Source organism: Peromyscus eremicus, chromosome 2 (genome assembly GCF_949786415.1).
Source record: "Peromyscus eremicus chromosome 2, PerEre_H2_v1, whole genome shotgun sequence".
In the NCBI taxonomy this organism is placed as follows: Eukaryota; Metazoa; Chordata; class Mammalia; order Rodentia; family Cricetidae; genus Peromyscus; species Peromyscus eremicus.
In genome coordinates, this window is record NC_081417.1 from 116,263,244 (window position 1) to 116,278,120 (window position 14,877).

The following is a 14,877-nucleotide window of genomic DNA, read 5'->3' on the forward strand; positions in this document are numbered from 1 at the left end:
TTGTTTTCACTGGATAGGTCTGATTCAATCAATCTACAGTAGAAAAAAATCAATCATTTACAGGATTATGTGGGTAGAGACTCATTGGACCAATCAGATATAAGATTTTAGTAGAAGGGTGGGGCTACCTGGGGAGGGTTGAGGAGGAAACTGTATAAAAGGGTCAGAGGAGGCCTAGTAGAACAGAACCTCAGAGTCCTGGAGCCTGGAGTCACTGCCTGGCCTTGCTGGGAATAGGAGCCTGTAACCAGTGTCCATATCAAGTAAGTCACTCACCCCCATCAGGCCTAGTGCATTCTAGTCTAGCCTTATCACCAATTAAGCTACATTTTCAGATGCTTCCAGATTAAATTGTAATATTTTTAGATTTGGTGTAGTTTGGTTTTAATGAAAACGACCTTCACATAGGAGTTTACAAGTTAGTTCCTTTGGCTCATTTGAGTTTTTTGAGACGGGTCAAAATAGGCAAGGCAGACCTTGAACTCTTGTTCTACTGTCTCTGACCAGTGTTCTATGCTCATTCTGGAATTGGAGTTAGGATCGTCTTTGTAATTTAATCGTCTTGTAATCTCTTAAAGTATGTTCCACAGGTCATGGGTTTGCAGTTGTATGAACTGAACTATACTCCCCCCTTCCCCCCTCCCCCGACAGGTTTTCTCTGTGTAGCTTTGCGTCTTTCCTGGATCTCGCTCTGTAGACCAGGCTGACCTTGAACTCTCAGAGATCCGCCTGCCTCTGCCTCCCAGTGCTGGGATTAAAAGTTGTGGGCCACCACCGCCCTTCCCTGAATTTTCCTCTTAACTGTAACTTACCAACAGTCCTGTGCATGGCTTGATGAACACAAGCTACGATTCACAGCTGGTCTGGTACCAAAATTGTTGAAATGTGGTTGCTTCAGCCTTGACTGTTTGACTAAACATTGTCTGAGAGTGATTTTATATATATATATATATATATATACACACACACACACACACACACACACACACACATATATATATGCCAGGTTGCATATGTAACAGCCACACCTTGAACCCAGAATGAAGTCCTTGAGCACAAAAGATCACATTCCAGGCTGTACTTGACTGCATGTAGAGACCTTACCTCTACATCTAATTAAACAAAATGAAATAGATGACTTGGAAATGTGGTTGAATGGTACAGCACTTGTGACCAAACCCTGCTACTAAACAACTTCAATGAAGACATTTTAAGTCATATTTTCTTTGATATCCCACAAACTTGGACTAGCCTGAAATACACTTATTAGATTAGTCTGACCTGGAATCCTCCAAACTCTTCCTCCAAAGAGATGGGATTATAGGCTCCCACTTGGTAACATTTATGCAGTGCTTTAAATGCAGAGTGCACCAGCCACGTATGGTTAAAAAAAAATACAATTCCAACACCCCTAATGACAGGGAGAAGGAGCATTGAGTAGGGGCAGCCTGGGATACATAATGCGTGCAATCCATTCGGGTTTGGAAGCTTAGCCAATTCCACTCAAGCCTCCAACACAGGCTACAACATATTTTAAAGTTGAAACAACAACTGAAAAATATTGCTAGATTTTTTTCTCATCTTCTTCTTCCTCTATAGACCCCAAGGTACCATGGGAAATCTTCATCCTTGTAGCCTCTGTACAGCTGGCTTCTCATCTAAGACTCATTTTACAGGTGTTCTCTTTGAATAGCATAATTTTTAGTTGTGTTGGGCAAAGTTGCATGTTTTTTATTTCAGACATGATCTGACTGTGTGGCCTGGTGCCCATAAATTTAAAGACCTTTTACCTCCTCCCCCAAATGAGTATAATACAGCTCAGTACCTCCACACCCGTCTCTAAAGCATTTAGAAGCAGTGTGGACTGACAGCATTTCACAAATTTCTTCAGTCTGTCCCAGGAGGGATCAGTTTGTTGAAAGCACAATAAGGGTTGGACAGCCAGGTGGCATCAGCACTGTATTTTCTGGAGAGCCTGGAAAGATGGTCAGTGTCTTTTCCTGCAGCAAGGGTCTGGTCAGTCTGCATGCTCCCCAATAACCCTTCTACCTTTGAGTACCCGGTGGGACAATGATTAATGTGTGCCCGTGTGGGGTCTTATAAGAGATTCCACATGCTGAGAGTGACGGAAGCTTGGCTTTGACACCACCAGATGGTGTAATAGAGCACCCTGAGTTCTCCATTATTACCAGACCAAGGACTCTGATCCTCTGGTTCCTGCAACATGTGAGAAGAAGGAATTCCCAAAACATAAGCTAAAAATGTGTCTCCTAAATGCTTGCCCAGGTTCCTCCTGACCGAAGATCCATCAGCATGAGCATCAAGAACGTACCCACACTCCAGCAGCTGGCAGTGCAGAGCCTGCTGAGCAACCAGGCCTTGGCCATCTCTGCCCTGGAGTCCATGCCCACAAATTTCTTCCCACCACTGTTCAAGGAGGCCTTCGACGGTAGACACCTGGGACTACTGAAGGCAATGGTGGCAGCCTGGCCCTTTGCTTGCCTCCCTGTGGGGGCCCTGATGAAGACCCCCGATGTGGAGGTATTGCAAGCTGTTCTGGATGGCCTAGACATGCTGCAGTCACAGAAGGTTCGTCCCAGGTAAGCAAGGCCCAAGGAGAAGAGAAGGGTAGACACTGAGCTAGTGGTAAATTCATGTGAAGTGAGGGAGAATGGGGTCAAAGTGGACAGAGGATTCTGTTGTTACAACTTGGAAGTCTGTAGAACTTCTATTCAAGTCAGGAGTGGAGGACAGCTCAGAGTCCATGAAGCCATAGTGGGATGAGCCTTCCCCTGGCTCTCCTACAGGCATTTGATGTGAAAGAGACCCAAGTCTAGAGTCATTGAATAGAGGAGGGAGGGAGGAAGGTCTCCATGTGCAGTTCATGCTAAGAGTCCTGGCCTGGCAGGTGAGAGGGGCTGTGTTGGAGCTGACAAGAGTGAAGTGGGACATAAACTGTCTGAGTCAGTTCCTGGTTTACATTATGAAACTCCTTCCTTTTCCCTCCCAGACGGTGGAAGCTGCAAGTCCTTGACTTAAGGAATGTGCACCAAGATTTCCTGGATGTGCGGACTAGAACACCGGAAGGAGCCCACTCAACAGAGACTGGGAGTGGGAAGCAAGTAGGGAGGGACCTTCCTAGATATACTCTGAGGCCACGTTTGAAGGTGGTCACTGACCTTAGCTTCAGGTTCCAGCTGAAAGAACATCAAACATGCTTGTTGCAGTGGGCCCAGCAGAGAAAAGGCTCTGTGCGGCTGTGCTGTCTGAGGATGACTATTTGTGCCCTCCCTGTGGAGATTATCAAGAAAGTCTTGGACATTTTCCATCCACACTATATCGAGGAATTGGAACTATTCACAAACCAGGTTCTGCCCTTCCTGGGTCACTTTGCATCTTGCCTTGGCCGCATGAGAAATCTTTGCAAATTCCGTCTAACTCAGATCTACTTGGGCACACACAAGGTTGTCAATACTTTGACAGACACAGAGGAAACGTGTGCTATCAAGTTCCTTTCTCAGTTCTCCAAACTCAACTGTCTCCAGCATTTCTCTATGAATGGAGTCTCCTTTTCCTCTGACCTCATGAAACAGTTGTTCAGGTAAGGAAGGATGGAGAGCTGTTTGTACTGTGACAGCAAACCTTTTCCCTTTGCTTCAGCATTAGTTGTCCCCTGGGGTGTGTGTGCCACTGTGGATTTTAGAATGATGGACTCATTACAGTATCTAAGGGTGGACTTGCTTCCTTCTTAACTGACGATTCATTTAGCAGAGTCAGAGCTGGGGTAGGAGATGTTTAGAGAGCTGCCTTGAAAGCAGGTCCATTGGGTGAGTCAGACCCAGTGAGTGTGCTCTGGATATTCCTCCTTGATATCCTGGATACATTAACGGGAGGGAACTCGACAGATTAGCAGGCCCTGAGGTGTGGACAACTCACACTTGCACAGGATCCTAAGGAGCTCTGTACTCACATCTCTGTGAACAGGGACCAGCTTGTGTTGGATCCTCTGACAGCCTCGAACTCTCCCAGAGAGAAGGATAATATGAGCACAGGTTGAGACTTAGTAGGTGGAAATGGGTGATGCTGGGATGGAGGACCATCACTTTCAAAGTTGGAGCACTGAAATCAGGCATAGAGGATGTGATTGAGAGGAGGGACAGTGATGAGCTTTGCAGGACACATACCAAGATGTTTTCAGAACCTTTTTGTGATGCCCCTCTCTGGGTATGACCTCCCAGACTGTTGTTGCAAAGTTTAGGTCTGTTTGACAGAGTGAGGACAGGGAGCTACAGATCTGTGGTCTGAGACTGTCCCACCTTATGTATATGTCTCAGGAGACAATTAAATGAGCAGGAACCAACAGGTTGTATACCAAGTGTTGACCTTCAGCATAAGGCTAGACTGACTTTCCATATGTGGTCCCTTCTGTCTCAGCGTCAACCTTACTAATGCCCTTCATTAGCAGGAACTAATTTCTTGTTCTTTCCCTAGATGCCTGAAGACCCCCTTGGAGTCCTTGTGTATCCGTCTTTGTCAGCTCTCACAGTCAGACCTGAAACATTTGTCACAGTGTCAGAGGCTCTGTCACCTGAAACACCTGGTCCTCAATGGTGTACCGTTAGCCAAGATACGTCCCAGACATCTCCGAGTTCTCCTAGAGAATGTAGCAGGCACACTGCAGATCCTGGATTTAATGAACTGCAAGATGAAGGACTCTCAGCTCAGCTCCCTCTTGCCTGCCCTGAGCCAGTGCTCCCAGCTCACCAGGGTCTGTTTCTATGAAAACGACTTCTCTATGGCTGTTTTGAAGGACCTACTGCAAAGCATGGCCAATCTAAACAAGTTGATTCTAGAGCTGTACCCCACCCCTCTAGAGTGCTATGATCGCCAGGGTAATATCCTAGTGGAGAACTTTACCCAAGTATGCCCTGAGCTCCGGGATATAGTGACTGCCCAAAGACAGCCCAACATAGTGGCCTTTGGTACACGCATCTGCAGTGAATGCCTTATTCGCTGTGTTTATGAGACAGAGAGCAGACTTTGTAGATGTTGGCAATAATTAGGAAAAGGCTGCTTCTGGATACTGAGAAATGCAAGTCTAGGGGGAGGGACTTTCATCATGAGGTCCTGGTCTAGAGAACTGACTTACCTGAGACCTGGTTGTTAACTGTTTAGTTGTGAGCTTTGTCTTGATTTGCTAAGAGAGTAGCCAAGCCACCTATTTTACTCCCTTTTATTGGATCAGGTAGCAATAAGATAGTTTTAATTACTCTGTATTTTCATTGGTCTTCATTAAACAAATAAATCTTCATGTTTTCACACATCATTGTGATTAATGCCTGCTAACTCATACCATGTACTAACTGTGAAGGACACTTGAAATCACACTCTGGACAGAACCATCCCTTGGGAAGTGATGTGATTGTGAGCAGAGTGGCATTTGAACACAAGACCAGGATTATTAACACAGTCTAGAAAAGTGTGGAGGTTCATAGAACTTAGAGCTCCATCAGTGCTCACAGAGGTTGGCTGTCACAGGCTAAGAGCCTATTGTGACTATGGGGCATCTTTTTGTTCTTCCAAATTGTTTCATATTTTAGCTATGAAGTTGGAGTCCCACAACACACCTTATTCACAGCAAATAGAAAATATACTGTATCAATCTAATGAGGGTCTGATTCCTTTCCAGGTTAGTTCATCCACAGAGATAAGGAGACTCTGTAACCAGGTGCTTCATGCCTGAGGCTCACCTGAGATGCTGAATCTCCGTGCACTTCAGGGTTTTGTTTTTTTTTTTTAATTTTTGGAGACAGGGTTTCTCTGTGTAGCTTTGTGCCTTTTCCTGAAACTCACTTGGTAGCCCAGTCTGGCCTCGAACTCACAGAGATCTGCCTGGCTCTGCCTCCCGAGTGCTGGGATTAAAGGCGTGCGCCACCACCGCCTGGCTTCACTTCAGGGTTTTTTAAGATGATGGAGTGAGTTTAGCAATGAAGTACCCTATGAAGAGAATTAGATCCTCCTGTATCTTCTGGTTTATTTGCTCTGGGTTTAGCTTCAGGTCAAGGCCCTCTGTCTTGAACCTTGTTGCTCATAGAGGGTTTTAGGCTACACTGTCTAGATGGTGCCCAGCCTGTAGAATCCTTTCATGCTCTCCTTTCTTTCTAAGAAGTATCTGGCCCTCTGAAGTGTATCCAATATGAAAACAGGGCACCTTAGGAGCTGCAGAGTTGGCTAGTAGTTTAGAGCACTTGCTACTCTGTCAGAGAATTCAGGTGACTTTCCAATATCAACTTGAAGACTCTCAACCATCTCTCTGTAACTCTACTTCTGGTGGATCTATGCTGTCTTCGGATTTCCTGGGAATAATCATCTATGTGATGCATATAAGTGCATGCAGGGAAAACATACACATAAATTAAAATAAATACATCTAATATAAAGATTGGACACTTTCAAAATACTCTTTTGGGGCTGGAGAGATGGCTCAGAGGTTAAGAGCACTGGCTGCTCTCCCAGAGGTTCTGAATTCAATTCCCAGCAACCACATGGTGGCTCACAACCATCTGTAAGGAGATCTGGCGCCCTCTTCTGGCCTGCAGGCAGAACACTGTATACATAATAAAAATAAATAAATCTTAAAAAAAAATACTGTTTAGCACTGGACAACCAATTTTTGTGCTCCTCCCTGGGTGAGGCCACCTCTTCTCTTCCCACTTTTCCACAGTTACCTCTATTTCCCTGTGTAGGGCTGAGGCTTGTGTCCTTTTCTCTGTCCAGTTTGCCCTGATCACTGGTCATCCTGGTTCAGGTCCAATAGATGCAGTCCCCTTTGTGAGACGTTATGGGTATACCTTCTCAGAGTGCTAGGAGACACAATCTGACGGATCTTCTAGATCTTACAATCCTCTTCCCAACCCCTCTTCAGCAATGTTCCCTGAGCCTTAGGTGTGGGAGTATTTTGTAGATGCAGCCATTGGGACTGGGCTCCTCAGCTCTCCGTTTTGACTGGTTGTAGTTTTCTCTTGTGGTTTCTGCCTGTTGCCAAGGCAAGTTTCTTCTTCTTCTTCTTCTTCTTCTTCTTCTTCTTCTTCTTCTTCTTCTTTTTTGTTTTGTTTTGTTTTTTGTTTTCTGGAGCTGAGGACCGAACCCAGGGTCTTAAGCTTGCTAGGCAAGCACTCTACCACTGAGCTAAATCCCCAGCCCCATCATAATCCTCCTGCTTTAGCCTTCTTTTTTCTTTTTTTTTGTTTTTGTTTTTGTTTGTTTTTTTGTTTTGTTTTGGTTTGGTTTGGTTTGGTTTGGTTTTGGTTTTTAGAGACAGGGTTTCTCTGTGTAGATTAGACTACTATCAATTGGAAAGGGTGCCTGAAGTGGCCTACCTTGGTAATCAGGTTGGTGACTACCCTAACTGTCATCATAGAGCCTTAATGCAGTAACTGATGGAAGCAGATGCAGAAATCCACAGCCAAGTGCCTAGCCAAGCTCTGGGAGTGCATTTGAAGAGAGGGAAGAAGGATTCTATGAGCAAGGGGGGTCAAGATCATGATGGGGAAATCTACAGAGACAACTGAACCAAGTTTGTAAAATCTCACCCACTTTAGATGGACAGCTGTGGAACCTGCATGGGACCAGACTGGATCCTCTGCATATGGGAGACAGTTGTATAGCTTGGTCTGTTTGAGGGGCCCCTGGCAGTGGGATCAGGATCTATGCCTGGTGCATGGACTGGCTTTCTGGAGCCCATTACCTATGGTGGGACACATTGATCAGGCTTGATGCAAGGGGCAGGAACTTGGTCCTGACTCAGTTGAATATCCAGGCTTCATTGACACCCCATGGGGATCCTTACTCTTTTGGAGGGGATCAGGGATTGGCCAGGGTGGGTGGGCATGAGGGGGAAGGCTGGAAGAGAGAGAGGGAGGATGAGGGGAGGATCTATGGTTGGTATATAAAATGAATTAAAAAACTTCAAGTGATAAAGCCTTATTGCTGCTGGATTATACAGACATGAGATCACAATTACTCCTGCTCCTCACACCTGTGCCTCCCAGCTGTAAGAATTGCAGGTGTGATTGCAGTGTGCATCTGTGTACCTGTCCTCCCCTGGAATTTCTAGTCACACCTTAGCTTTTCAGTCACAGCTTTCAGCCATGAACATGATATTAAATTACTGAGTTAAGGCCCAGTTCACACCCCAGCTCCACATTATTCCAGAAGACTGTGTGGTGGAGGCAGGAGGATCAGGATTTCAAAATCATCCTCCTATACATAGTCAGTTTGAAGTCAGCCCTGAATCCAGGGAATCCTCTTTATGAAGGTAAAATTTGTTTTTGTTTTTGTTTTTTATTTTGGGTTGGTTTCTACAAAAAGGTTTCTACACGTAGTTTTGGTGCCTGTCCTGGATCTTGCTCTGTAGACCAGGCTGCCCTCGAACTCACAGAGATCTGCCTGCCTCTGCCTCCTGAGTGCTGGGATTAAAGGCGTGCACCACCACCCAACACAGTCAAATTTGTTTAAAAGTTCCTTGAGAGTTGTTTTATTGGTTTGTGTCACTGTGTGAGCCTGGGCTAGAAGCTTGGTCTACAAATGAGCTCTGCAAGTATTCCACCACTGAGAGAGCTCCACAGACTCCATGCAGATTCAGGAGACTAAATGGGCTCATTGACCACTGCAGGAAATAGTAGGAAAAAGAAGGACAAGGGAGTGGGCTCCAGGGGAAGGGTCAGACAGCAATGGGAACACGTAGCCAGCCCAGAGCACTCTGTATAAAGTGTAGACTGAGCCAGTGATGGTGAGGGCCTCTACTCTCCCCTTCATTACCAGCTCCAGTAAGAAAGCAAGATAGGGTCAGGTGCCTGTTCATACACTTGTGATTGCTCCTCAGCCTTCCCTCCACTGAGAGATCACAGGGCACATTTTATGTTATTTTCCTTCCAAGTCCCTGCCCTCCGTGAGAAGGCCCCTTCTGAACAGCAAAGTAAGTCTCCCAAGATGCATTGTGGCCCAGGACAGCAAAAGAATAGCCAAGCTTTGTGACTCACACCTAACAATCACATAATTTGGAAAGCTGAGTCATGAAGGGGGGTTGCATAGTGAGTTGCAGGTCAGTCTGACTTACAGACTGAAGCTGTGTCTCTGAAAGCAAAATAGAATAAAAGGCTGAGTAATTTCACTCCAATGGTTAAAGCTCATCTAGTGTGCTCAAGAGTCTGGCTTCCATGTCCAGCCCTTCAACATGCTAATACCAACATCCCCACCACCACACTGGGCAGAGTGCAGAAGGACTGTATTCCAGAACATGAGGTGGAGTGGAAGGATCAGGTGTTCAAGGTCATCATTAGCTAGATAACACCTACTAGGCCAGACAGCAAACAAACGAAGAACCATCTTGAAGGACTGATTCCCATCTCAGGCAGCTTTCCTGTCACCCGAAAAGTTCTTTGCTTACTTTGCAGCCCTAGGGATTGAACTGTGTTTTTCAACCCCAGCATGATTCCTGTTACAGGAATTGTAACTGGTTTAGGTCACCAAATCAACACTACTTGGAGAGCAGCTATACACTGGCCTCATCATGGCAAGCAATCCCAAGGCAGACCTGTTACAACCATAGAAAGAAAGAACACCGGGCATGGTGGCCTACAACTTTAATTCCAGCACTGGAGGCAGATCTCACTGGAGGCCAGCCTGGTGTACAGAGGAAGTTCTGGGACAACAAGGGCTACACAGAGGACAAGAAGAAAAGGAGGAAGGAGAAAACCTTGATGGGAAATCACTCCATGAATGGGTTCTAGTCTACTATGGCCTCAGTTCATTCTCCTGCATGGAGATCTAATGAACCTGGACACACTCTATTACATACTCGGCCATGGAGAGAGGATTACTGAAACTTAAAGGTCAACATTGGCTACATAATGAGATCCGGGTGGGTCTGAGCCATAGTGTGAGACCATACCTAGAAAAAAAATGAAAACAATAAAATAATCAGGCAATAAATCCCAGAGTGTGTAGTGAAGTACCATGGATTGACCTGGGACCCTGACCACGATAACATTTTACAGTTTCCCAAACTTTTCACACTTCCCAAACCGGAGTTTTCTTTGGTAATCTAAGATTTATGTTGAGACAGGGTCTTTCCTTGTGGCTAAGATTGATGTGATTCTCCAACACTCAGCAATCCTCCTGTGTCAGCCTTCCTCCTGCTAGCATTATTGTTGTGAGCCAAGGCACCTGGATGAGCGTATTCATGTGACCCTCAGGGTTCTGAGTGTGAGGTAGATTGGGATTACTCTGTTCCTGACAATGGACATGCTCACAGAGAATCTCCTAACAATATCAAAGTACCTGTCTTATGTTTTCTGTTGCTGCAATGAAACACTATGACCAAAAGCAGGCTGGGAAGGAAAGGATTTGTCTTACACATCCACATCATAGTCCATCACTGAAGGAAGCCAGGACAGGAACTCAAAGGACTGACTGGAACCTAGAGACAGGAGCTGATGCAGAGGACACTGAGGGATGCTGCTTATGGCTTGTTCTCCATAGCTTGCCAGCATGTATTTATATAGAACAAAGGACCAACAACCCAGAGGTGGCCCTACCCACAATGGGCTGGGCCCTCAACACCCATAACTAATTAAGAAATGTCCTTTGGTCCTCGTATAAAAATCGACATATGGACAAATGGAATCGATTGAAGACCCTGATATTAATCCACACACATATGAACACCTGACTTTTGACAAGAAGCCAAAACTATGCAATGGAAAACAGAAAGTATCTTCAACAAATGGTGCTGGCATAACTGGATGTCAATATGTAAAAGACTACAAATAGGTCCATACCTGTCATCATGCACAAAACTCAAGTCCAAGTGGATCAAAGACCTCAACATAAATCCAGTTACACTAAACTTAATAGAAGAGAAAGTAGGAGGTACTCTTGAACACACTGGCACTAGAGACCACTTCCTAAATATAACACCAACAGCACAGACACTGAGAGCAACAATTAATAAATGGGACCCCTTGAAACTGAGAAGCTTTTGCAGGGCAAAAGACATGGTCAATAAGACAAAAAGACAGCCTACAGAATGGAAAAAAATCTTCACCAACCCCACATCTGACAGAGGATTGATCTCCACAGTATATAAAGAACTCAAGAAACTAGACATCAAAATACTGAATAATCCAAATAAAATGGGATAAAGAGCTAAACAGAGAATTGTCAAAACAAGAATCACAAATGGCTGAAAGACAATTAAAGAAATGCTCAACATCCTTAATCATCAGAGAAATGCAAATCAAAATGACACCTTACACCTGTCAGAATGACTATGATCAAAAACACTAATGACAGTCAATGTTGGAGAGGATATGGAGCAAAGGGAACACTCCTCCACTGTTGGTGGGACTGCAAGCTTGTACAACCACTGTGCAAATCAGTATGGAAGTTTCTCAGAAAATTAGGAATGGAACTACCTCAAGACCCAGCCATACCACTCTTGGGCATATACCCAAGGAATGCTCAATCATACCACAGAGATACATGCTCAACTATGTTCATAGCAGCAATATTTGTAATAGCCAGAACCTGGAAACAACCTAGATGCCTGTCAATTGAGGAATGGATTAAGAAAATGTGTTACATATACACAATGGAGTACTACTCAGCATAGAAAACAATGACAGCATGAAATTTGCAGGCAAATGGATGGAACTACAAAAAATCATCCTGAGTGAGGTAACCCAAACCCAGAAGGACAAACATGGTATGTACTCACTCATAAGTGGATTCTAGATATAAAGTAAAGAACAATCAGACTACAACCCATAGAACCATGGAGGCTATATATATATATAGCATAGGGGACCCTAGGATGATTGTGGCTTATAAGTTTTGGTTTTACTCAATTACTGTGCAAGCCTCAATGAAGCATTTCTCTATCAAGATAAGAATTTATAATGTATCAAGCTGATAATAGAAAAATAAAATAATTAATTTAAAAAAATTAAAAAAAAGAAAAATTTGAACTATTAAAAAAAAACCAAACAAACAAATGTTGCTAAAGGGGGAACTAGGGATTCATCATTCCTCTCCACATTCTATTCTTTCCCTTGTTTTATGTATTTTAAATTTTTTATCGATGGATTCTGCTGGAGTATCTGCTGCAGATAAGCACTGGAGGGCTCCTGTTGCAAATCACCTTCTGGAGTGATGGAAGGATCTTTCTACTGGCACTTGGAGGAGACCCAATCTAGTATTGGTGTGGGCCCGGGGTTCTGTTTATGTCTTTCCTCAGGACAATGAGGTTCCTCTTTGGATTTCTGAGTGCTGGGTGCACCTTGTGGCTGCTGCCAAATCCCAACATGGCAGAGACCTATTGGGCCTTCATGAAAAACTCTCCCCTTCTGATGCCAATGGGGATTGAGAGCCCAATATGGCCAGCCTTGGCAAGCATTAACATAAGCCTAGGAACTGTAGCCATGCAGTTGGAGTCTAAGAAGGTAATGTATGGTAACTGCTTTTTCAAGTATGTTTGAGAACGTGTCACCCAGACACCTTGGAGATTAAGGATAACCCTGAAGGTCACTGACCTCCATTTGTTAACAGTAACATGCCAGCTAAGCCTTTTCATTTTCACAATCCTCTTCAAGCTGGTGTAGTACCTACTTTTCAGGAGTGGCTCTGTGCAACATTTATTGGCCTCCTGAAATTCATTTAGCCCCCATTGAAGATACCTTAAGATTTATGAGCCTGAATGTAGCCATTATGAGACTATTAGTTATGCTCCTTATGAGCTGCCTGTTTTTTCTTTATGGTTCTTAGTTGTTGTTTTCCAGAGCTGCCAGCTTAAGTCGTGCTGGGATCAAGAAAACTGGGTCTTGGCAGTTCTTGTTCTTGGAGTTGTATCCATGCCAGTGGATGCCCACACGCTCCAGAAGAGAATTTGACATCGCTGCTGCCATTGTTGCTGTTATAGCAATGTCGGCTACCGCTGCTACTGTTTCTGGGATTACCATTTCATAATTACTTACTATAGCTAGCACAGTGGAGACCGTGGCAGCAAAAGTAGCTACCACAGTTAATTTTTCATTCTATTGGGCATGATAAATTTAATTCAATAGTTATATACATTTCGATTGGCTTTGAAAATTATAAATTTATAAACTCAAGTTCCATTTGCTTTTGGGATACCATCTTACAAGGAATCCAATTTGCAGTGAGGCTCGTTAAGGAAGGGAATGGCTCAGGTGCCTTCAGCCTACTGGCTCTGGGTGGGATAAGACCTCTGTTGGTCTTTTCTGTGTTGAGCACACAGATTGCAAGCCCAGCGCCACTTTGAGATCTTTGGCAGCAGTTAACTCTGCAGCTCACACATGATTGAGCCTGTATGATAATGAGTATTCAGAGATGGGTAATGCCTGGGGGCGCTCATCTACCTAAGACAGAGCGCCTGTGTAGCCTGGGCAGGAGTCTCCATGATGGGTAAGGTGACCTGCTGACATCCCACACAACCTAAGTCAGAAGCTCATTTTCTAGTAAAACGGGGACCTGTAGGGCCCTGGCCCCCATTTTGGGTAACTGTTGTCTTGCTTGCTGACCTTGACCTTGATATCCTCCCTATGCTAATTCCCTGCCAGGTTCCACCCTCCTGAATGCTTAACGGAAGATCCTTTTCTGTGTATCCTGCATAATGAGTGTTAATAGCTTAGATGCATGATTGTAAAACATCAGAAGTGAACTTCTGCCCTCTTGGGCTCTCCCATTGTGCTGTAAGCCTGTATTTAAGACCTCCTCCCTCCTTCAATAAATAGCATTCGTGGGGCAGGGGGAAGAAAGAAAAAAAATGTCCTAAAGCAGGATATTTTTTTGTTTCTTTTGTTTTTCGAGACAGGGTTTCTCTGTGTAGCTTTGGAGCCTGTACTGGAACTCACTCTGTATTCCAGGCTGGCCTCGAACTCACACATATCCACCTGCCTCTGCCTCCCAGTGCTGGGATTAAAAACATGTGCCACCACTGCCTAGCCTAAAGCAGGATATTACAGAGGCCATCTCTCACCTTTTCCTAATATTTAAATCAGTTCTGGAATTAAAGAGCCAAGACGGCTGCTCTGTGACCTGCTCTGTTAGCTACTCAAAAGGTTGAGACAAGAGGTTGGCTTGGATCCATTGATGTTATGCCAACATTCTGGAGATGTAGCCAAGAGGGGAGAGAGCTTTGTTGCCTAGAATCACAAATGCTGGGCACTCCAGCACTCCATGACCATGACCTAGAAGTGAGATATGCCTGCTGTCCCAGAATTCTGGATTTGAGGCATGAGGATCAGAAGTTAAAGATCATCGGCTTTATGTCAAGTTGGAGGCCAGATGGACTATACAAAGCTGGTTCTCAAAACAAAAGTGTGTAGCCAGGCAGTGGTAGGCTTTAATCCCGCAATTGGGAGGCAGAGGTAGGCACATCTCTGAGTTCAAGGCCAGGCAGAAAGACAGCCAGAACTACAAAGAAACCCCTTCTCAAAACCCCAAAGCAAACAAGAACTGTGCCAAGGAGGTGGGTCCAGAGCATACCAGCCCAGCACAGTGGGTAGAGAAATGAAGTGATGACTGGGAGCTGAGCCTGGTTTGGTCCCACAGACCTTTAATCCCAGCATCTGAAAGGGAGAAGCAGGAGTATTTCTGTGAGTTTGAGGCTAGCCTGGTCTGCATGAAGAGTTCTAGGCCATTCAAGAACTACAGAGTAATCCCTATTTCAAAAAAGGAATGGGATATGATATATGATGGCTGCTCACACTTATCACATCAAGAGGCAGAAATAGTATTGTCACTTTATTTTTTTCTGGGCAAACAAATTAAAACATCAAAATGAAAAACAAATAA

General features: G+C 44.6%; 1 protein-coding gene across 1 annotated transcript; it reads left to right on the plus strand.

Moving 5' to 3' along the window:
• Positions 1 to 2,313: 2,313 nt before the first annotated feature.
• Positions 2,314 to 5,059, plus strand: LOC131905050 (PRAME family member 12-like). Its single transcript, XM_059256007.1, has 3 exons — positions 2,314 to 2,600; positions 3,011 to 3,601; positions 4,492 to 5,059. The coding sequence occupies exons 1-3, from the start codon at positions 2,314 to 2,316 to the stop codon at positions 5,057 to 5,059; spliced, it is 1,446 nt and encodes a 481-aa protein (XP_059111990.1).
• Positions 5,060 to 14,877: the final 9,818 nt, after the last annotated feature.

Coding starts and splice junctions, on each gene's coding strand:
- LOC131905050 (XM_059256007.1), top strand. CDS start 2,314: ATGAGCATCAAGAACGTACCCACACTCCAGCAGCTGGCAGTGCAGAGC. Junction 2,601..3,010: donor TCACAGAAGGTTCGTCCCAG/GTAAGCAAGGCC, acceptor TTTCCCTCCCAG/ACGGTGGAAGCTGCAAGTCC. Junction 3,602..4,491: donor CTCATGAAACAGTTGTTCAG/GTAAGGAAGGAT, acceptor TTCTTTCCCTAG/ATGCCTGAAGACCCCCTTGG.